Here is a 23281-nt window from a genome sequence, read left to right as displayed (position 1 = left end):
GATGGTTTTTCTTTTATCTTTATGTGAATCATCACCTTTCAAATGTCCTCAGCTGGATTAACACAAACAGACACTATTTATTGCTTTTTTTTTTTTTTTTCCACCTACATATATCTAGGGATGTGTGTTCCCTTATATGTTTTTTGATGCATCTATTTGCATTTATTCACTTTTTTGATTGCTATATTTATTTGCACCTATTCACTTTACTGATTGTGATATTAGGGTATATGTTTGTTTTATGCATTTTTTTGTATTTATTCACTTTATTGATTGAATATTTATTTGCACTTATTCACTTTACTGATTATATCAGGGTGTTTTTATGGTTTAGGATTTTATCTATAAGCACCACTCCAACAGATGGGGATAGTTTGATAAGCGCACCAACATATTTTATATTGATTTATCCCTTTTCTAAGGTGCTACCCTAATCGGGCAGCGGCCAGGTTATTAGAGTTGGGGTTTACTGAGGGTTTCAGGTTGAATAGTGGACTTCAGGTAGTTCCGCCTATGGCAGATAATTTGAGGTCGGCTAGGGAGCATCCTGGCGTCATTACTGAAAAGTTGTTCAAGAAAGTTTTGTTGGGTCGCATGGCTGGCCTGTTTGAGATGACGCCAATACCCGATTTGGTTATATCCCCTTTGGGTGTGGTTCCCAAGAGGGAGCCGAACAAGTTTCGGCTCATTCACCATTTGTCCCACCCGCGTGGGGGATCAGTTAATGATTCCATTGACCCTGATCTTTGCACGGTGTCTTACACATCTTTTGATACGGCGGTAGCCTGAGTGCAGCGTTTGGGTAAGGGGACATTGTTGGCAAAAACGGATATAGAGGCTGCTTTTCGTCTCCTCGCCGGTTCATACAGATTGCTGCCATTTGTTGGGATGTCACTGGCAGGGAAAGTTTTTTGTTGACAGATGTTTGCCCATGGGGTGTGCTATTTCTTGTTCCTTGTTCGAGTACTTTAGTTCCTTTCTGAAATGGGCAATACGGGATGTTTCAGGCTTGTCATCCGTCATCCATTACTTGGATGATTTTTTGTGTATAGGGCCTGCGGAGAGCCTGGTGTGTGCGTCTCTGTTGGCTACAGTTCAGCGACTTTTTGAAGTTTTTGGGGTTCCGTTGGCTGCTGACAAAATGGAAGGTCTGGCCACTGTTTTGTGTTTTTTGGGGATCGTTATAGATACTGTGGCTATAGAATGTCGTTTGCCTTTGGACAAATTGGAGGGTTTGAGGCAGGAGGTGGCTGAAGCGTTACGGGTGAAGAAGATCCAGCTTTGAGCTCTGCAATCTCTGCTGGGCAAATTAAATTTTGCCTGCCGCATCATGCCTATGGGGAGTGTTTTCTGCAGGCGTCTGGCGGTGGCAACGGCTAGAGTCCAGGCTCCGCATCATTAAATTAGATTGGGGCTGGATCACAAGGAGGATCTGAAAGTGTGGGAATCTTTTTTGGCAACATATAATGGCCGCTCTCTGTGGTTAGGGCAGGTGGTTTCAAACTTTGATATGGAACTGTTCACTGACGCGGCTGACTCCGGCGGTTTTGGGGCTTTTTACCAGGGAAAGTGGAGCACCGGGGAATGGCCTGGCGGAATGGAAGGAGTCTGGTTTGGTACGTAATTTGGCGGCGTTGGAATTATTCCCCATAGTTCTGGCTGTGGAGCTATGGGGTGAGGACTTTAAGAACCGCCGCATGCGTTTTCACTGTGATAATCTGGGGGTTGTACAGGCCATTAATAATAACACTGCGTCTCCCCCCCCCCCAGTTGTGCTCTTACTGCAGCATCTGGTTTTGAATTGTTTGTGTATCAACTGTTTTGTGACTGCTGTTCATGTTCCGGGGATTGATAATTCAGTGGCTGATGCATTGTCTCGTTTCCAGAGGGACAGGTTTCGCCAACTGGTACCGGAAGCAGATGTATACGGGATTCTTTGCCCGAGAGGTTATGGAGCATCGCATTGCCACTGCCCAGCGGTTGATCCGTAGATCAGTCTCTGCAGCTACTTGGACAGCGTACAGTAAGGTCTGGCTGGAATGGGGGACTTTGGTGCGGGAAGTAGGGGAATGCTGATGATTTTGCCTAATCAGGCCCCAAGGCGAGGGGGTTTTCTTCCAACATGAGGACGGGACAGCCGCGTCACGTTTTCAGTTTCAGGCGTTTGTTCAGAAAATGTTTGGTGGCAGCGGGATTGAATGCAGAGAATTATTCTTCTCACTCTTTCTGCATTGGAGCGGCCACGGAGGCGGTCCTGGTGGGGATTGGATGATAAGGTGGTCCGGAGTATTGGTCATTGGGAATCAGCGAGGTTTAAATTATATGTTCGCCCTCACTTACTTTAGTTAAACAAATCATCATGGGGGGGGGGGGGGTTTGCAGATCCTATTTCTCTTTGCTTCTTCAAAATTCCTGGTGGGTATTCTGGTGGGTCATTTGCTGAGGTGTTTAGGGTGATGTGTTTTTGTCTTCCCCCTTTTTTCCTTTTTTCTGTTTCCTTTTTTATTTCAGATTCGGAAACCTGCTTGGTGTAGATCCTGGGACACTCATACGTGAATTGGGGTGCCAGGAGGGCGGATGTCAGGAAGGATGGCAGGTTGTTGAGATTGCCTGGGGAGGAGGGCGTAGTACGCTGGATTGGAGTCCCGGGCATGCTCTGGTCCAGGGTGGTACCTGAAATGCATAGGTACCCCCGACTGGACCGCACCCCTGATGTGGTTCTGATACATGCGGGGGGTAATGACCTGGGTTTACGGTGCGCAAGGGAGTTGATCCAGGACAGCAAATTCGATCTGTTACGGCTGCAATCCTTTTTTCCGGATACCATTTTTATCTGGTCTGATATCGTGGCCAGGATGGCTTGGTGTTTGGCTTGCTCTTTTGCAGGTCTGAACAGAGCGAGGGTAAAGGTCAACAAAGTGGTGGCCACATTTTTTGTACGTAATGGTGGTTTGGCGGTTCGTCACCGGGAGTTGGAGGAGGAAACATGGCGTTTTTTTATGTTCTGATGGGGTACACCTGAATGCTATTGGTCTTGACCTGTGGTAGCTAGGTTTGCAGGATGGCGTGCACCGGGCGTTCAGGGTTTGGAGGGCGACACGCACGTAAGGTGTCACGTGTGTGTGCTGTGGCGGGAGGTCTATGGGGCCTTTGAAGGCGGTGCTGAGAAATAATGGAGGTTTGGGGGGGTTGGGCCCATACAAAGGTATGGGCGTCCTTTCCCTTGAATGGAAACAATGGTGTGCAGTAGGTTGTATCTGGAAGGAAGTAGCTGGTTGTCCCTGAGCTTGCGTAATACACGGCATGGGGCCTTTCATGGGTGTACCGATACAACTAGTTGGTTTGAAATTATATATTTGCCTTCAAAGACCTCTAGATCAGGAAAGTTAATTCTAATGTGTATTTGGTTAAAAATTTTTATGTAAAAATGTATGATATGCATTAAGTTACATGTTTTAAAAAAATGTTGTATTTCTATTTGTTGTAATAAAAGGCTGCTATGGCCATTCGACTCCAAAAAAGAATAGTGTCGGCTGGTCAATTGCTGGTAAGGGGTGGAAGGGAACAGAATGTTATGCACGGGAGCCTCACAAATAGACACATAGACACAAACCCCAATTATATTACTATAATAAAGTTGAACTTGAAGATGGATATAAAAAACAAACATCAATGCAGCTTTTTATTCATTATTATTACATAATTACATATTTTTTTCTTCAATAGATTTTTATTAAAAATGCAGAAATTAGAAAAAAACAGTGTCAAAGCACAATGCATGAAAGTACAAAGGGAAGGATTAAAAAAAAAAAAAAAATAATAATAATACATACAGATCTCGGCATATGCTAATTTTCACAAAAATGCATCACTGTGGCCCAGGGGCATTGCTAGGTCTGCAAAAGATCTGGGGCTAGTGCCCATAGCAGTGGTCACCAACCTTTTTGCAGGCCCGCGGGGGGGGCTCACTGGTGGTAAGCAAGTGGTTCAACTCACCATAATGCACAATCAGTGGGAGCCCAGGGCGTGTCACTTGCCACATCTCCTGCCACCAGATGCAGCTTGTTAGTTGCCACCGTCACCTGCCCCTAGATGTGGGTTGTCACTTGCCATGTCGCCTGCCACCACATGTGGATTGTCACTTGCCACTGTAACCTGGCACCAAACGTGTATTGTCACTTGCCACGTCACCTGCCACCATTTGCAGATTGTCACTTGCCATGTCACCTGCCACCATTTGCAGATTGTTACTTGCCATGTCACCTGCCGCCATTTGCAGATTGTCACTTGCCATGTCACCTGCCACCATTTGCAGATTGCCACGTCACCTGCCACCATTTGCAGATTGTCACTTGCTATGTCACCTGACACTATATATGGGTTGTCCCTTGTCAGGTCACCTGGCACCAGATGGGGATTTTCACTTGCCAACTGATGTGGATAGTAACTTGCCATGCCAGCGCCACCAAATGTGCATTGTCGCTGCATTGGTGGCAGGCTGGCAGCACTGGTCCATTTAGTGAGGGCAGGAGAGCGGTAATGCCTGGCGAGCAGTGAGAGATGATGTCATCTCGCTGCTCCCCGCCACACCTCCGACATTGAAGCAAGGGGGTCTGGCTGCAGAGTAGACCTCCATCGATGACAGGGAGCACGTGACCTCCACTCCACCACGCTGTCAGGGCGGAAGAGCACTGATGTGTGGTGGACAGTGAGAAATTATGTCATCTCTCTGCACCTCGCTCCCACATTGAAGAGGCCCGGCTGTGAAGAGCGCTGATGTGGAGCGGTCAGAGAGAGATGATGTTATCTCTGCTCGTCTGCCCGCTTGATTCTCTCCTCTCCTTCGCCCCTCTCATGCAGCCAGCCTTCCCACCGCAGCCATGGCCATGGCCCGCTGGTTAGGCAGGGACCCCCCGGCAAGAGACTCAGGGCTATGGGCGCCAGATTCGGGGCTAAAGCCCCAATAGCCACCCCCTAGCGACACCTCTGCTGTGGCTTTTGAAAGAGGTACCCTGTAGCTAGCAGTGTAAGAATCTGAATTTGATCTGGTATTAGTCTTTTCAACAAATACATTCTAAAATATATAGCTGTCTATGCATCTTTATTTTAAAATACCAATATTTATCTAATATTTTTTATGAACTCATTAGTACATAGACTTTTTTCAATACAGTAAAACCTTGGATTGTGAGCATAATTTGTTCCATAAACATGCTTGTATTCCAAAGCACTTGTATATCATAAGAAATAATGGAAACTCAAATGATTCGTTCCACAGCCATTTATTCATAGGTCCTTCAGTTTATAGTCCATATAAAAAAAATATAGCAATTTGACCAGGTTGTGTAACCATAAAATGTCCATCCACAAATGGAAGCCTCCACAAGGGGATTAGAAACAAAATCCCGCAGGAGCTACAGAGTATAAAAGAGAAGAGAGGCACCTTGAAGTGTAGCAATATGTTGCTAAATGTTGTACCTTCATTAAATGTAACCATATTTCTAAACTCAGTTGTGATATGACGCCACTTGTTTATCAAGACATCACTTGTATATCAAGCCAAAATTTATTTAAAAATGTTGCTTGTCTTGCATACGCTCTCAAACCAAGTTACTCTCAAACCAAGGTTTTACTGTAGTCTTGTTACATTAGACAGTTAGTTGGTATAGTCATTACATAAAAAATGTACATAAAAGTCTATTTCTTTGTGGTTCCTGTTCTGGGCCGCAGTCTACATATTGCCCCTCCCATGGGTCGTAGAGAGCCTGAATCATAAATCTTGAAGCTTTGTCCTTCCACCAACTCAAACTCGAATCTCTGCAGGAGCTTGGCCATTACCACCTTCGCTTCCATCTGTATAAAGAAATACAGATAATCAGTTTAAAGTATTACCCTTGGATTTCTCAACTTGAGTGAATGTCCTCTCCTGGGAGGTCCCCCTGACTTTGCGATGAGATCCTGAATACAGGCCAGTTGGGCTGAAGCAATGATTTTGTCTGCATTTTAGTGACCTGCGGAAATCCCTGTCCATCGCCCCTCTACCACCACTGCATTGTCAGCGGGTGTGCAGGCCTAGCAGACTAAACACAGGGATGTCACAATGGAGACCTCAAGATTTGTAAGAGACTGTCAGATGTATGCCCTGAGGGCATAAACAGAGAGATGGAAGTACGTGGAGAAGGTGGGTATCAGTGTGTTGGGTGGAGGGGGTGTTACTAAGAAAACCTGACACTTTGCCTATTCCTGTTAACTCAAATCCCTTTTTTCTAAAAAACAGCCTTGAATATTCAGTAGCACATAAGTGCTCATTTATACTCTCTAGGGAAACAGATTTTGAGCAGAGTGACTTAAAGGTTCAGTTCACAAACTGCATACTCAATGTTTGGTAGAGACTGGAGAGTTAGATCTCTTGCAGATTGGCGCTTGGGGAGGTGGCAAAAACGGGCGGCCGAGCCGCGGTTTTACTGCCACCTGGCTGCCCACCCAAATTTGCAAAATACAGCTGGATGGGGCTGTACAAATTTTTAACGTTAGGTACAGAGTTTGACAGGTGGTACCACCTGTCAAACTCACCCACTAAGTTCAATGGGGCTGCGCTGGCTTTTGTGTGCAATGCATGCAATTGTGGTGTGGTAGTGTGGCAATACAGGGCTAAATTAGGCAGTGAGTAGGTGATATAACACTATAGATTGCTCTTCGGAGGGCACCACAGTCCACCACAGGTTTGAAAGAGCCCTTAGCTATCCAAATCTTCACAGCTGGACTGGGGGCAGGTGAGAATACAAGTTTTGGAGGGGGGCGGGGAACCACAGAAGCTGCAATTACACTTCAACTCTCCAATCTCCACCAAACACTGAGTATCAAGTTTGGGTGGGCTGACCCTTTAAGTCACTCTACTCAAATTCTATTTTACTGGACAGTATAAATGAGTAAATGCTCATGTGTTACCAAATAAGCAAAGCTGTTTTTAGAAAAAATGCAACTTTATCAACTTTAGTTAACAGGAATAGGCAGAAGTGATAGAGTTATTTAATAACAAGCCCCCTCTCCCTCCAGGCAAACACTGATACTTACCTTACCCTTGGTCCTTCACTGCTCTGTTTATGTGTCAGAGGCCTTGGAAAAAATGGTTATGGGGAAGTATATGACCTTATCCTATTCCTCACAGGATGTGGTGCTCAAGCCCAGGACTGCTGTTAAAAACTATGGGGCACCATGCAGCCTAGCTTACAGGAACAATGAGCCAAGCCTAACAGGGCTCCAGCTGAATGAGCAAACCACTAATTCTTGCAACCAAAATGCCTGTGAGAATGAGCCCTTAATTAAGGTTTTCTTTTATTTTTTTTACAATTTTCTTTTATTTAAATTTTTTTTTTAACAGCCCTGTGGGGGTTGGTGAAATATCAGAGGTCTAAACAGACACCCAACGTCTCACTTTGGAGACAGAGAAAGAGATTGAGGACACAGATTCCTCAATCCTTTCTCTGCAGCCTCAACTGCAGAGTGAATGAACAGGAAGTGTTCTGTATAGAGGCTCCCCGTTCATTCACACACTGAAGCATTGCAAACACAGGGAGGGACATAGGGGGATTGGTACCAGTAATTGTGCTAATTTCTGCTGCTCTGGGGCCCCCCCTGTTGAACTTATGGGGCCTGGGGCCAGTACAGAAGGACAGCTACTACCCCCTTATCAGCAGCCCTGCTCAAGCCTGTTCGGCAAATTACCAGAGCTGTGCATGTGTGGGAGGGGATAAGACCCTGTGTAAGCTCCGGCATGAAGCTCCAACAAGGATTAGACCCATGGGTCCAACAAGCCAAGGGGACAGTGGGAGAGTGAGGGGAAGGTAAGTATCAGTGACCGGGGATAACAAGATATAAAAAGGACTTGTCACTTTGTCCTCCAGTTGTGTATACTGTATGTGTCTAGGCAGACTCTGGGCATGCACTCCAGGCATTTTCTTTGCCACATTGTTATGTGATAAACTAAAATATCGTACCTGCGCAAAGACTTGTCCAATACAAGAACGTGGCCCAAGTGAAAATGGGAAATACGTAAAATATGGCCTGTTTGGAGAAAGGAAAATTACTCACTTCATGTGCCAAACATTTCAGCTGAAAAATGAAATTACTACAGGCAATTTTGTCAGAATCAAAGTGTACTACTTTAAGACCAAATGTGCATAGGCATTTGTTTGTATGAGAGTTGAATTAATGCCTATGCTTTGACAATAGTGAAACCCATTAACACATTTTCAAAATTCCCATGTAGGCTGATCTGTCATTAATGTTCAATTGTGTCTGCTTTTTTAATGAGCTGGGTGCCATGTCTGTATTTTGCAGGCACTTTTCATTAGGATGCAATGCAGAGAGGATGCTTTACTAAATTTACTAAACATACAGTATCTGTAGCCCTGGCCTGGGAGCACTTGGCAGATGTTAGGAAAATGTACCAGGTGAATCTTTCTTATTTGTGCAAAAGAATGTCCCAAGATATCGGTGCTGCGAAGGTGCCCGGTATTGGTGAGTATGGAGAGGTCAATTTAAAATATCTTGTGTCCAGAGTAAAATCTATTTTATTGTTGTAGTTACATTAAAACATCATATAATGCATTTCATGGTTGCTTGCTACGTCTTCATAACAGGTGTGTCACATATACTTTAGTCAGGGTACTACACATTCTGCACACTGCTGACAACTTTCTTCAGAGCCTCAACTAAAGTGTGACTCACTTGTGCTGAAGAAATGTCACATTGGTATGAAACACATTATATGGTGTCTTATCATAAGTACAACAATAAATTTTAGCGTGGCTCCAAAAGTATAATCCACCAATATTGGACACCTCTGTATAAGCATTTGATTTGCATATCTCTTATCCTACAAACCACTCCTGTCACAGCCCACCCTGAGGGAATAAGGTCTGGTTCTACCTATGCATTAAGCAGGGGTCTCCAAACATTCTAAACAAAGGGCCGGTTTACTATCCTTCAGACTTTAAAGAAGTGTCAGACTGTGGCCAGTGTGAGTAGAAAAAGAAATTTGCCCCATTGTTACTGTCAGTGGGAGGAATAGTTCTCCAAGGGGCAGTGAAGTAATTAGTACAATAAATATACCAGGGTGGTTACGGATTCCCTCTATCTATTGCACCTATGTATTAACTTGTCTATTCCTATAGTTAGCTAGTCTATTAAAACTCTGATCACAGTTACTGTTGATATCACTATAATACAAGGTTATCTATGAAACCAAGCACACTGCTTAATAAAACAAAGTCTTAGGAAAGGAAATAGGAAAACGCTAACATGAAAATACTAAAGAAAGATATTACAAAGCATATAACACCAGAACATATAATACAAGAATATGAAAGATACTTACCACAATGCTTTCCTCAAGATTTTGTTTCGTCAGCTGGGCTCAGATGGCAAAAGAGATAGCCATGAGGCTCAGAACCATCAGACAAGAGCCATGAGCGAAAAAAGGGACAAATTCTCTTCTGTGTGCCCTTTTTACACATTCATTCAGACCCATTCGTAACCACCCCCACTAGCCTCCTGTCCAATAAGATATTGCCAAGAGGTAGTCCTTTTAATATCTTATATTACTGTCCTTCCTGCTGTATTGGCCTCTAGGGGCAACATTGTCCATGTATCATCTTTAGGTGCCTGTTGATCCTTTGATCTTTGTCACCCACCGTCATCAATCATCCTGGCAGCCATGGCTCTCTTTGAAGATTGCTTGCAGTGTATTATCATACCAGTCGGCTCGGAGCCAAGCCCTTGTTACAGCCACTTGTTACTTTCAGATGCAGATTCTGATATGCTACAAAGCTCTGATGTGTAACTGGTTAAATTCCAACTTGGGGCCCCGTATCCTGCCTGTATCAACCAGGGAATGAAATACCAGAAATATGATATTAAACCATGTTGCCTTCCAAAAGGCAGATAAAGGCAAGCAAAGGGCCACATCCTGCCCCCGGGCCGCAGTTTGGAGACCACTGCATTGAAGGAATAATTGGTCTTTTGCAAAATTTAGCAAATGCATACACATAATAAAACAAATAATTTGCATGTATTACATTTTTGCATTGAAGCCTGCAGAGCACTCCAACCAACCATGATTAGTGCATCGTGGGTGCAATGCACAGACTCCTGCATTACATCTTAGCCCCAGGTTTGTACAGTTATGGGGCTAGAGGAAGTAAACAATGGACTACAAGTGCAGGGATGTCAGAGTACTTGTGCTGACACTCTGTGAGTCCCTGCCACGTTGGCAGATAGAACTTGTAGTCTTTCATTCACAGGTCCCTGTATATGAATCTGTGAATGGATGACGTGGCAGGGTGGGTGTAGCCACACACAGCCCTGTTAAATAAAAAAAAAGAAACGAAAAAAAAAAACAAAACAGGATGCTCAAATACTGTATGGGTGTAATATGAAACATGGTCCAATAGGTGGAACAAGCCTTTAAGTTTGACCATCCACTAAAAGATTAATCTGAGTGGAGACAGAGATATTCTTCATATGCCCGATGAGTGATGACAGGTTGCAAACTATTTAGGTGGACTATTGCAACCTAACCAGATGTAAATAATATTATTCCAAGATATTTTCCTATTTGTGGCCATAAAAACCAAGGAAACTACACTATATGGGAGTCTTTAGACTCTGGCCCCATCCCTTGATTTTCCTACTCTTTCTTTTTTTCCAAGATCAGCAATGATACCCCATTTTTTTTATAGTTGCCTGCATAGGCTCTTATACTGCTGGGAACATCCACGATCTTTAAAAAGAAAAGTATTGGAAATCATTAGAATTGGAGACTTTTAGGTGCTACTGTTGCCCTAAGGCAAGAATGGACTAGAAAATGTAAGTTTAGAAAACCCAAAAAAATCACAGCTGGACCTTTTGCTAATATCTGACACTGACTCGAGATGAAAAATTTTTTGTCCTCGAGCTGCTCCAAACAGATCGAAAGGCTGTATGATCCCATTTACATCCAGCAATAAGGCAATGCTGATATATGGAAACCTTTACATGTTATTGATGTCTGATATGTCGGCTGTCTAGACCAGTGGTGTCCAAACTGTGACCTTCTGGCTGGATGTGGCCCTTTGCTTGTCTTTATTTGGCCCTTGGGGCACTATTACTCCCATTGATATGAGACAATTTTCTACTAACACCAACAACGCAACACCATTCCTTCCACTGACACCAATGATGGGGCACTATTCCCCCCACTGACACCAATGATGGGACACTATTCAATACACTGACACCAATGATGGGGCACTGCTACTTCCACTGATACCAATGATGGGGCACTATTCCTACCACTGACACCAATGATGGGGCACTGCTACTTCCACTGATACCAATGATGGGGCATTATTCCTCCCACTAATACCAATGATGGAGCACTGCTCCCTCCACTGATACTAATGATAGGACACTATTCCTTTCACCAACACCAATAATTGGGCACCCCTCCTCCCACTAATACCAATGATGGGGCACTATTCCTTCCACTGATACCAATTATGGGGTGCTTCCTTCCACTGACACCAATGATGGGGCACTATTCCTCCCACCAATACCAATGATGGGGCACTGCTCCTTCCACTGATACCAATGATGGGGCACTATTCTTCCCACTAATACCAGTGATAGGGCACTGCTTCCTCCACTGATATCAATGATGGGACACTATTTCTTCCACCACCACAAATAATTGGGCACTATTCCTCCCACTAATACCAATGATGGGGCACTATTCCTTCCACTGATACCAATTATGGGGCACTATTCCTTCCACTGACACCAATGATGGGGCACTATTCCTCCCACTAATACCAATGATGGGGCACTGCTTCCTCAACTGATACCAATGATGGGGCACTATTCCTTCCACTGACACCAATGATGGGGTACTATTCTTACCACTAATACCGATGGTGGGGCACTATTCCTTCCACTGATACCAATTATGAGACACTATTCCTCCCACAATACCAGTGATGGAGCACTATTCCTTTCACTGATACCTATTGACCACATATCAACCACCAAGCTGAGGCATGATTTACTCCCTGCGATGCCGGGACATTTCTACTCTCACTGGCCACATTCTGGACCCCATGAAGTTTGAAGAACAGTCGACTGACCCTTTGCTTAAAAAGTATGGAGACTCCTGATTTAGACCATAACCAATTGGCTATTTCCAATGTATCACAAAGGTAACAATTAGCACAGGTAAGAAAAAACAATTACTTGGGAGCATCAGGGTGAAATCGATCTGGGTTGAAAACAAGGGGATCTGGGTGAAACTGCTCCATCCTTCCCATGATGTAGGAGTTAAACTGTTTAAAGAACAACAGAAGATACAGAAGATACGGGTTTATTTCATAAAACAAATTGGTCAAACCTTGTTTCAGTACATTCCATATTTTTATGAAGGGTATTGATTTTAGAACATTGCAATACTCAATGAACATCACTCTCTAAGCTGAGATATAGGACATTCTATACAGTATACTTGTCAGTGGCTCCTTTCCACACTTTACAAAAAACACATTTATGACTCTTCCCAGTTTTAAGGAAAATTGGTTCCAGTCTGTGCTCCCATTAGAGAGATTTTTCATCACTTCCTGTCCAGAAAGTGAGGGTAAAATTTACCAATGGGGACACAGACAGCAAATGAAAGGCCGAGAGAAGTTCTATACCATTCCCATTTCGCCTAAAAAAAAGCAGCTAAGCTTTAAAATGGTACTAAAAATGATAAAATAAAATCGCGAGCAGGCAGGCTCTTTATTGCAGAAGAGACATACACTGTCTCTTGTGTAATAAAATATACCTACCTGCCTGTTTGCAATCCTCCGTAGAATGTACACTGAGCTGCGCATGCACAGCTCAGTTTACATTCTGGCACACTACGTGGCGCATGCACAGCTCAGTTTACATTCTGGCACACTGCGCTGCGCATGCACAGCTCAGTTTACATTCTGGCACACTGCGCTACGCATGCACAGCTCAGTTTACATTCTGGCACACTGCCTGTGTGGTAGGATGACTGAACTCCTGTGCATGAGAGGGGGAGACATCATCCCATGTCAGGCAATCAAGATGCCCAAAGACCAGCACCTGGAAATAATCAGGGAGAAGATGCTGGCACCGACAAACGGACCTTGCAGGCATTGCTCCTCCCCAGCAGCTGCATAAAAGGTTATGTAAGGAGGTGAGGGGAGGGGCAAAGTTGCTGGGCCAGCACAGATAATAGACACTCCCAGAAAAGGAAAAAGCTTTGACATGCACAAAAGAAGGGTGCTGTGTTAGGGAATCAATTAGGCTAATTTTCTAGCAAGTTCCAACAAACAATGCAAGTGAGTAAAACATTTTTTTTTTCTACGACAAGGAAAAACACTGCAATTCTGCATGTAAAATACATATTTGTTTGTTGCTTTTATCTGCATTTTTTAAAATTGGTGCAAGGGTCTCTTTAGGGTAGTGATTACTGTATATATACACTGTAAATATTGTTTGGGTCAGTGGATGTGGAGGGTTTGGATCTTACCACCAGGGATGATTTAGCAGGAATTCTCACTCCCTCTATATAAGTTTCTTCTTCTAGTGCACGTGTTGTACCTGGAGCAGGAGGGTAGAGTCTTAAACTTTCCTTCAAGACCTAAAGAAGATACATATTAAATCGGAAGTTTGTAATATCATTGCAATTACCTAGGAAATCCAGCTGGATTATACCTTGTTTTTTTCAGGACTAATTGTCCTTTCAAATGGTGGTAAATGGTAATGAATACCGCCTGTTTTTTTTTTTGTTGTTTTTTTTTTTATCAAATGAAAACTGGACTAAAATAGTAAAAAAAACATTTTTTTAAATTCAACTGTATATTTCTTGTTGTTACTAAAAAACAAAAAAATTCTCCTATTGCTTATGTTTGTGGTAATACCAGATATGTGTATATTAATTGTTGTTTGCATCCATAGTAGAGCCCAGAAACAATAGCGTGCATTTTGCTTTTTCTTTTATTTATTTATACACACTGGCACTAAATTAAATAATGTTTTTCTTTAGTTCTAAAAAAAAAGTGACATTTGACCCCTGACATTTGGATCCAACCTTCACCCTGACCTTCAACCCTGACAATAACCCAGATCAAGCCTGATCTATTTTATCTTGTATTGATCTATTTATTTATTTATTTTTCTCCGACTAGAAGAAAAATATGCAATGTACACTATATTACCAAAAGTATTGGGACGCCTGCCTTTAGACACTTTAATGGCGTCCCAGTCTTAGTCTATAGGATTCAATATTGAGTTGGCCCACCCTTTGCAGCTATAACAGCTTCAACTCTTCTGGGAAGGCCGTCCACAAGGTTTAGGAGTGTGTCTATGGGAATGTTTGACCATTCTTCCAGAAGTGCATTTGTGAGGTCAGGCGCTGATGTGGATGAGAAGGCCTGACTTGCAGTCTCCGCTCTAATTTATCCCAAAGGTGTTCTATGGTTTGTGCAGGCCAGTCAAGTTCCTCCACTCCAAACTCGCTCATCCATGTCTTTATGGATTTTGCTTTGTGCACTGATCCAAATCATTTGGTGGAGGGGGGATTATGGTGTGGGGTTGTGTTTTAGGGGTTGGGCTTGGCCCCTTAGTTCCAGTGAAGGGAACTCTAAGGCTCGGTTCACACTGGGGCGACTTGTCAGGCGACCTAGTCGCCTGACAAGTCGCCTCCCGTTCTGTGCTATGGAACCGTTCTAATTGGAGCGACGCAAGTCGCTCCGACTTAGAAAAAGGTTCCTGTATTACTTTGGGGGCGACTTGGGGCGACTTGCATAGACTTCTATGCAGAAGTCGTCTCGCAAGTCGCCCTGCAGTCGTTTGCAGGTCGCCTCGCTGAGGCGACCTGCAAGTCGTGCCGCCCATGTGTGAACCGAGCCTTAAGGTGTCGGCATACCAAGACATTTTGGACAATTTCATGCTCCCAACTTTGTGGGAACAGTTTGGGGATGGTCCCTTCCTTTTCCAACATGACTGTGCACCAGTGCACAAAGCAAGGTCCATAAAGACATGGATGAGCGAGTTTGGGGTGGAGGAACTTGACTGGCCTGACCTCAACCCGATAGAACACCGGAGACTAATAGCCAGGGCTTCTCGTCCAAAATCAGTACTTGACCTTACAAATTCTTCTGGAAAAATGGTCAAACATTCCCATAGACACACTCCTAAACCTTGTGGACAGCCTTCCCAGAAGAGTTGAAGCTGTTATAGCTGCAAACGGTGGGCCAACTCAATATTGAACCCTACTTACTAAGACTAGGGTGCCATTAAAGTTCATGTGTGTGTAAAGGCAGGTGTCGCAATACTTTTGGTAATAGAGTGTATATGCAAAATTTGCAACATATCTTTTTCTCCATTCAGAGGGGGAACAGGAGTAGATTTTACTGACTGATCATGGTGTCCACATAATTGAGAGTCGGTTCTCCCAGCTCCCAATCATTAGCCATGAGACCTGGAGATATTGGTGACAGCTTGTTCTCAGCTTGGTGACAATGCACTATGGAGAACTCTTCCAGCACAATACATCCACTACTTATTAGCCCTGAAATCTATTTCTTTATGAAATTTCTCTACCTCTTTGAAATGTCCTCTGTGAGCTCCAGAGCCTCTCCTTTTTCCCCTCACTTACATGTGTTTGGATGGAGCGGTGCATGTTAGTTGAGGTCATGAGCACTGCTCTATGTACACTACACATCCTATAGTCCATCTCGGATTCAAAGGAGAGAGGGTAGCTATAGTCCTATATACAGTGGGACTATGGAGAATGAACATTGCCACCCTCCCCCAGGAAGTCAGATCACATCAGCAAAAAAAAGGAGTTTGGAGGAGACAGAGCAATAGAAGAGACTTTTTTTGAGTTAAGAATATTTACTTGAATAGAATTTCAATCTTTATGTAGAGCAACAATTCTTTTTTCAAATCCTCAGAGTTTCTTTGCCATAAGGTGCCATGTTGAACTTCCAGCGACCAGTATGAGAGAGTGAGAACGAAAACACCAAATTTAACACACCTGCTCCCCATTCACACCTGAGACCTTGTAACACTAATGGGTCACATGACTCTGGGCAGGGAAAATGGCTAATTGGGCCCAACTTGGACATTTTCACTTAGGGGTGTACTCACTTTTTTTTCCAGCGGTTTAGACATTAATGTGTGTTGAGTTATTTTGAGGGGGCAACAAATTTACACTGTTATACAAGCTGTACACTCACTACTTTACATTGTAGCAAAGTGTCATTTCTTCAGTGTTGTCACATGTACATATAATATATTTACAAAAATGTAAGGGGTGTACTCACTTTTGTGAGATACTGTATATACGTATCAGAGGCATAACTATAGGGATCGCGGTTGCAACCCAGCCCCATACTTCAGAGGGCCCATGCGGCTTCCTTGTCATATTTAGTTCTACACCTGGATAGGAGGGGTGGTGGGGGCAGCATATAGAGGAACCAATGTCCTTCATTTTACTCCTGTAGCAGCTGAAATCCAGCTTCTCCTCCTCTCCCTCCCACCAGTATTCAGCAGCTGCAGGAGGAAAATGGAAGCATTGGTTCCTCTATATGCCGCTCCTGCATCCCCTCTTATCCAGGTTAATTGTTTCCTTCTGCCCCCAGGCCCCAGTGTGCTCCCCTGGTCCCTCTCCCCTGCTGCTGGCTTCCCTCTTCCCCTCTCCCGCCAGCTGCTGCAGGGGATCCTTTCAGGATGGAGAGTGAGGGAAGGGGGCGGTAAATTACATATTTTCCTATTATCCTTTTTTAAATGGACACAGTGAGTAAACGGTACCAATCGCTCCTGTGTCCATTCATAAGTGAATGAGCTTTGGTGATCAAAGGGGCTTTTAAATATAGAGCAACCTGTAAAACGGGCAGTTTTTGCAGCTACCTGAGACAAATATTGGAGTTTTCCAAGATCTTCGTACTCGAGGTCTCTTTTGCAACCAATAACTTCATCCACTTCATCCTGAGCCCTGAAAGGTAAACCGAGTTTGTTGTTTAATCTGTATAATATTTAACCAATGTATTGTGAGTTTTACACTTTTCACTTGTCTACATGAATTTTATAATGTTCTCGAGGATTTATTCATAAAATATTTTATTGGTTCAATAATAAATATACTGTGTATAGTTTGATCCAATTCAATCAGGGACAAACATATATATATGCATTTTTCTATTTTGCACAAAACATTAGCCACTGCCCCCCCCCCCCAAGCAAGGAGCATTGGAGGGCAACATATATAAAAAAAAAAAGGCCAAGAAAAATTCCAATCTCTACTTACCAACCAGCCTGCGACCAACCAAACTGACCTGTCTATAACAGATTTGGGCGCTCAATGACAAGGCCATTTTTTGAGATACGGCACTGTGTCGCTTTAACTGACAATTGCGTGGTCGTGCAACGCTGTACCCAAATAAAATGTTTCCCAACAAATAGAGCTATCTTTTGGTGGTATTTGATCATCTCTGCGCTTTTTATTTTTTGCGCTATAAACAAAAAAAAAGTGACGATTTTGAAAAAACACAATATTTTGTACTTTTTGCTATAATAAATATCCCCAATTTTTTTAAAAAAAAGCTAATTTTTTTCTCAGTTTAGGCCGATATGTATTCTTCTACATATTTTTGGTAATAAAAATCGCAATAAGCGTATATTGATTGGTTTGCGCAAAAGTTATAGCGTCTACAAAATAGGGGATAGATTTATAGCATTTTTATTATTATTATTTTTTTTTACTAGTAATGGCGGCAATCTGCGATTTTTATCGTGACTATGACATTATGGCAGGCACATCGGACACTTTTGACACATTTTTGGGACGATTGACAATTATACAGCGATCAGTGCTATAAAAATGCATTGATTACTGTATAAATGTCACTGGCAGGGAAGGGTTTAACACTAGGGGCAATCAAGGGGTTAACTGTGTTCCCTGACTGTGTGTTCTAACTGTAGGGGGAGGGGACTGACATAGAGGAAATGACGGATCGTGGTTCCTAGCTATTAGGAACTCACGATCTGTCTCTACTCACAGAACAGGGATTTGTGTGTTTACAAACACACACATCCCTGTTCTGCATCTCGTGCCCGCCATCGCTCGTGGCCGGTGGTCATCGCGACCGTCGTCCACGATCATCGGCACCCCGGCAGTGCAACTATCCCGCTTAAAGGAGCCGACGTATAGTTACGACGGCTCGCGGGATCTTGCCGACCTGTGGCAGTATAATGACGGCGGCTGGTCGGCAAGCGGTTAAAGATGCAGGGGCACACTGGACACCCAGCACTTAGCACTATGACCGCAAAGGTGTCAGTGCTTTACCTGACCAATATATATCTACTGTGGAGCCTCTTAAAACTTAAAAGGTAGATACTACAGGTAACAGGGTGCCTTGACGGGGACTGTAGTTTATGCATGTACCGTATTTATCGGTGTATAACACGCGCCGGCGTATAACACGCACCCCAAGTTTAGGAGAGAATTTTAAGGAAAAAAACTTTTAGGAGGGAAGTTTAAGGAAAAGAAACTTACATTAAAATGCCCATCAATGCAGCCACATCAGTGTTCATCTGCAGCCTCGTTAGTGTCATTGCAGCCTTTTCAGTGTCAGTGCAGCCTTGTCAGTGCAGCTTTGCCCCAGTGCAGTCTTGTCAGTGCAGCCTTGTCCCCAGTGCAGCCTTGTCCCCAGTGCAGCCTTGTCCCCAGTGCAGCCTTGCCTCAGTGCAGCCTTATCCCCAGTGCAGCCTTGTCCCCAGTGCAGCCTTGCCTCAGTGCAGCCTTGCCTCAGTGCAGCCTTGTCCCCAGTGCAGCCTTGTCCCCAGTGTCCATGCCTGCCGCCGCCGCTGCCGACATACACATGCTAGTAGTTTTAAATATGGCACGCGGAGTTCGGAGGGACTCGGCGCCGGCGGAACTGAACGAACGCCGCCGAGATACACATAGTCGAGTGTATTCGGCTCTTTCCGGCGCCGCTCACAGTCCCGCCCTATGATGGACACAGGTCCAATGGCGGGACTGGGCGTGACTGTGAGCAGCGCCGGAAAGAGCCAAATACACCCGACTATGTGTATCTCGGCTCTGTGATTTCGGCGGCGCTCGTTCAGCACCGCCGAGTCCCTCCGAACTCCGCGGCGCCATATTTAAAACTACTCGCTATGTGAATGTCGGCGGCGATCGCTGCCGATAGCTCACAATTAGCGGGGATCGGCGTATAACACGCACCCAGGACTTTCCCCTGATTTTAAGGGGAAAAAAGTGCGTGTTATACGCCGATAAATACGGTATTTGCAAATCTGTGCAGACTAAACCCCTGTTTTTAACGCATACTGTTAGACAGGTCAGTTTGGTTGGTCGCAGGCTGGTCGGTAAGTAGAGATTGGAATTTTCCTTGGATTTTTCCTTGGCCTTTTTTTGGAATTATTCTCCTTTGTCCAAGGAATGATTTGATTTCTTAATGGATAATACATCAGTAAAGTGGTATCTTCATTTTTATCATATTATGTGTCTCACTTTTTAAGAATGTCCGGGTTCCGTGCCAGTTCTATCACTGTAAATGATAACTGGTTGGCAGTTGTTTCTTGCCCTGAAAAGGACACAAATCTGTTTAAAGAGCCTTTTCAAAATCTGGTAAATTCAATGTTACCCCACTATAAATATACGTATGAAGCAAGAGGATGTATTAATACATTTGATAAAGTATGGAAAGTGTGGTATGAGTCAGCTACCACAGTGGGTTAAAAATGGTTGATATAGAAACCAGTAAGATCAAATAAAATGTAATGCGAACAATCTGAGAGTGTAAGACAATGCACAGTATGATGAGGGACAGACTGTTACTAGTATGAAGGATAATATAGATTATTAATACTATAACTCTCATTCTATGATCACTAAATACATGGTTTTGTAAGCAAAGAAAGAAGACTTGCTGCATAAGGTTTATGATATACAATATAATCTGTGAGCTGTGACAAGGAGGGTGGGGGGAGGGGGGGGAGTAGAGTAGGGGGAAGTTTGTATAGGCCCTGCGTGGCCAGATGTTGTACTGGGAATGTGCTACGTTGGCAGATTCTCAGTGTATGTATGTACTTCAAAATTTTTCAATAAAAAGAAATTTACAAAAAAAAAAAAAAAAAAAGAGCCTTTTCAAGCAAGCACAAGAGCTAGCAATCGTTACAGCTAATATACAAAAACAGAGAACTAGAAACAGTGGCAAAACTGAAGCTTGCTAATGACAGCAATTCCAAAAAAGGTGAAAGATGAAATCATATTGGTTGTTTGAGGATATTGCCACACATTTATCCTTATTTGCATTGCTTCAGCGTCTGTAAAACATGCCCACCTACCCATTCAGGGCAGAATGACAGGGCCTCCCTGCTGTAGAAATCTATCCTGGGTATATGGTGTCATATGGTGTCAAAATGTAGCTGGGTAGATGACATCACTGATTCCCTTCCCCAAGTGACACAAATGGCGATGTCCTGGGGCAATATATGTTGCTTGGGGATGGGGTTGCAATCAGGAGGCATTGTCATTCTGCTCTGTATAGGCCTAATGAGTGTCTTATTAAGTCAGAGCTCCTGATCCGCATACTTGCATCAGATCAGTGAGTCAGAAAGTACTTATGATACTGGATCAGCATGACAGCCAGGCAACTAGTATATTCAGGAGAGGTTAAGGATGGAGTCCTCCTACATTCTCAGTATAGTAAAGTAAGGTAAGTTCTAAGAAAAGCACATGTAGTTAGGCATTAAACTATATTATATACAATCGTATAATATTTGCATATATTTTCTGAGTTTACTGCTTCATTATACACCTTTGCTCTGAACAATTTCAGTGTAAATTTTCTGACTTGCTTTTCAGCTGATTACATTGTATCAGTTCTATAATAAAGCGGAACTCAACCCAAAATAGGAAGTTACGCTTTCCCTCTTCCTCCCCCCATCCTCTCCCATAATTGGAATGTATTTTTTTTGGGGGGGGGGCAGGTACCTGATTTTGAGTCGGAATGCTGCGGTAATCTAAGCAGAAGTTTGCCCCCCCCCACAGTCTCTTGGGACCATTCACGAGGCGTGGCTCACGCATGTACATTGGACAGCTGGCTGTGAAGCCACAAGGAGTCACAGTCAGCTGCCGACAGTTAGGATATTGACGCCTGGCCCCGAAGACCGGCAAAGAGCCGGGTCGGGTAAGGACATTGCTGGATCCTGGGACAGGTAAGTGTGTGTTTTTTAAAACAGTATTTGTAGCTGCTGGCTTTTAATATTTTCTTTACAGGGTGAATATATACTTTTGTAGAACAGCTAAAAAAGCTGATGACTCTTATGCCGCGTACACATGGTCGGAATTTCCGACGGGAAATGTTCGATGTGAGCTAGTTGTCTGAAAGTCCGACCGTGTGTAGGCTCCATCGAACATTTCCACACACAAATGTTTGAGAGCAGGTTCTCAAATTTTCCGCCAACTTCACATTGATGTCGGAAATTCCGAGCGTGTATACAAAAGCCGACGCACAAAATTCCACGCATGCTTGGAATCAAGCAGAGGAGCCGCACTGGCTATTGAACTTCATTTTTCTCGGCTCGTCGTATGTGTTGTACATGATCACGTTCTTGACGTTCGGAATTTCCAACAACATTTGTGTGACCGTGTGTATGCAAGACAAGTTTGAGCCAACATCTGTCGGAAAAAATCCACGATTTTATTGTTGGAAAGTCCGATTGTGTGTACACGGCATTATTCTACATGCAATTCTACCTGTTCAATAAAGTCATTGTACATTTATGGATTAGATTACAAACCCGCAATGAAGAAAGTAACAAAATTATCTATTAAATTTTCCACATCACATTCATCCTCCTGGGCTGTGAAGAGAGGGAAAAGTAAATTAGTCTTTCTTGAAAAAACGAAAATGCTTATCCATAGATATTTAATAAGCAAGAAGACTGGAGCAATTTCCATACTTTTTTCCCTAATTGTATTACATTATAACCCCAGACAACAGTGGGGGAATATAAGGGAGACCTCTTTCAAAACCTCTTACAGGAGAACCTTTTCCAAGATTGGAATACCTGCCTTACTTTTTTCCTAGGTATGGCCCCTAAGTGTTTTACATCATAACCCTGGGAATGGGAACAGTAAAGAATGAGCAGGCAGACTTCTTTCCAAACCTCTTCCAGGGGGGAACCTCTTCCAAAATCAGAGAATTGGCCTTATGCCGCGTACACACGGTCGGACTTTCTGGCATACTTGGTCCGACGTTCTTCCCGCAGTGACTGTCCGGCGGACTACCGCCGGACTTTCTGAACGGACGGACTTGCCTACACACGACCGGACTTTCCGGCAGGCTAGGTCTGCCCGTCTTTCCGATGGACTTTCGCCGGAGTTATGGCGGACTTTCAGAATGAACGGACTTGCCCACACACGGACAAGTCCGTTCATTTTGAACGTGACTTGGGTACGACGGGACTAGAAACGGAAGTCAATCTCGCCACTTTTATCGGCGAGATTGACACTTTGCGAGCCCCGTCTTGGGGCATCCCAGGCCCTTAGGTCTGGTATGGATTTTAAGGGGAACCCCCTACGCCGAAAAAACGGCGTGGGGCCTCCCCTAAAATCCATACCAGACCCCGATCCGAGCACGCAGCCCGGCCGGTCAGGAAAGGGGGTGGGGACGAGCGAGCGCCCCCCCCCCTCCTGAACCGTACCAGGCCACATGCCCTCAACATGGGGGGGTGGGTGCTTTGGGGGAGGGGGGCGCCCTGCGGGCCCCCCCACCCCCAAAGCACCTTGTCCCCATGTTGATGAGGACAAGGGCCTCTACCCGACAACCCTGGCTGTTGGTTGTCGGGGTCTGCGGGCGAGGGGCTTATCGGAATCCGGGAGCCCCCTATAATAAGAGGGCCCCCAGATCCCGGCCCCCCACCCTAGGTGAATGAGTATGGGGTACATGGTACCCCTACCCATTCACCTAGGGAAAAAGTGTCAATAATAAAACACACTGCACAGGTTTTTGAAGTAATTTTTTAGACAGCTCCGGGGGGCTCTGTCCAGCATGGATTGCTATCCATGCCAGCATGGATTGCGGAGCGGCCCGGAGAAGAAAAGAAGAAAAGAAGAAGAGAAGAAGAGAAGAAAAGAAGAAGAGAAGAGCGGGAGCCTCCCCCCCATGCCATGGGTGCGGAGCGGCCCGAGGAGAAGAAGACAGAA

At 44.2% G+C, this 23281-nt stretch overlaps 1 protein-coding gene across 4 annotated transcripts in view; it reads right to left on the bottom strand.

Moving 5' to 3' along the window:
* The window catches only part of LOC141117631 (cholesterol 24-hydroxylase-like), a 75647-nt gene that overhangs the window by 14758 nt on the left and 37608 nt on the right, over nt 1–23281 (bottom strand). For 2 of the 4 annotated variants that reach the window (XM_073610577.1, XM_073610576.1), the window contains 5 exons: nt 21874–21936; nt 19580–19652; nt 16957–17041; nt 13571–13681; nt 12271–12359 (listed from right to left, as the gene is read on the bottom strand). In XM_073610577.1, the coding sequence (XP_073466678.1) occupies nt 12271–12359; nt 13571–13681; nt 16957–17041; nt 19580–19652; nt 21874–21936 (421 nt within the window). Of the gene's footprint in view, nt 1–3656; nt 5854–7997; nt 8065–12270; nt 12360–13570; nt 13682–16956; nt 17042–19579; nt 19653–21873; nt 21937–23281 lie in introns of those variants that run through there. The other 2 variants (XR_012237188.1, XM_073610578.1) reach the window with 2 other exon arrangements.

Source organism: Aquarana catesbeiana, linkage group LG13 (genome assembly GCF_042186555.1).
Source record: "Aquarana catesbeiana isolate 2022-GZ linkage group LG13, ASM4218655v1, whole genome shotgun sequence".
Taxonomy (NCBI): Eukaryota; Metazoa; Chordata; class Amphibia; order Anura; family Ranidae; genus Aquarana; species Aquarana catesbeiana.
The sequence above is the reverse complement of the archived record's forward strand: the minus strand, read 5'-3'. Positions and strand labels throughout refer to the sequence as shown.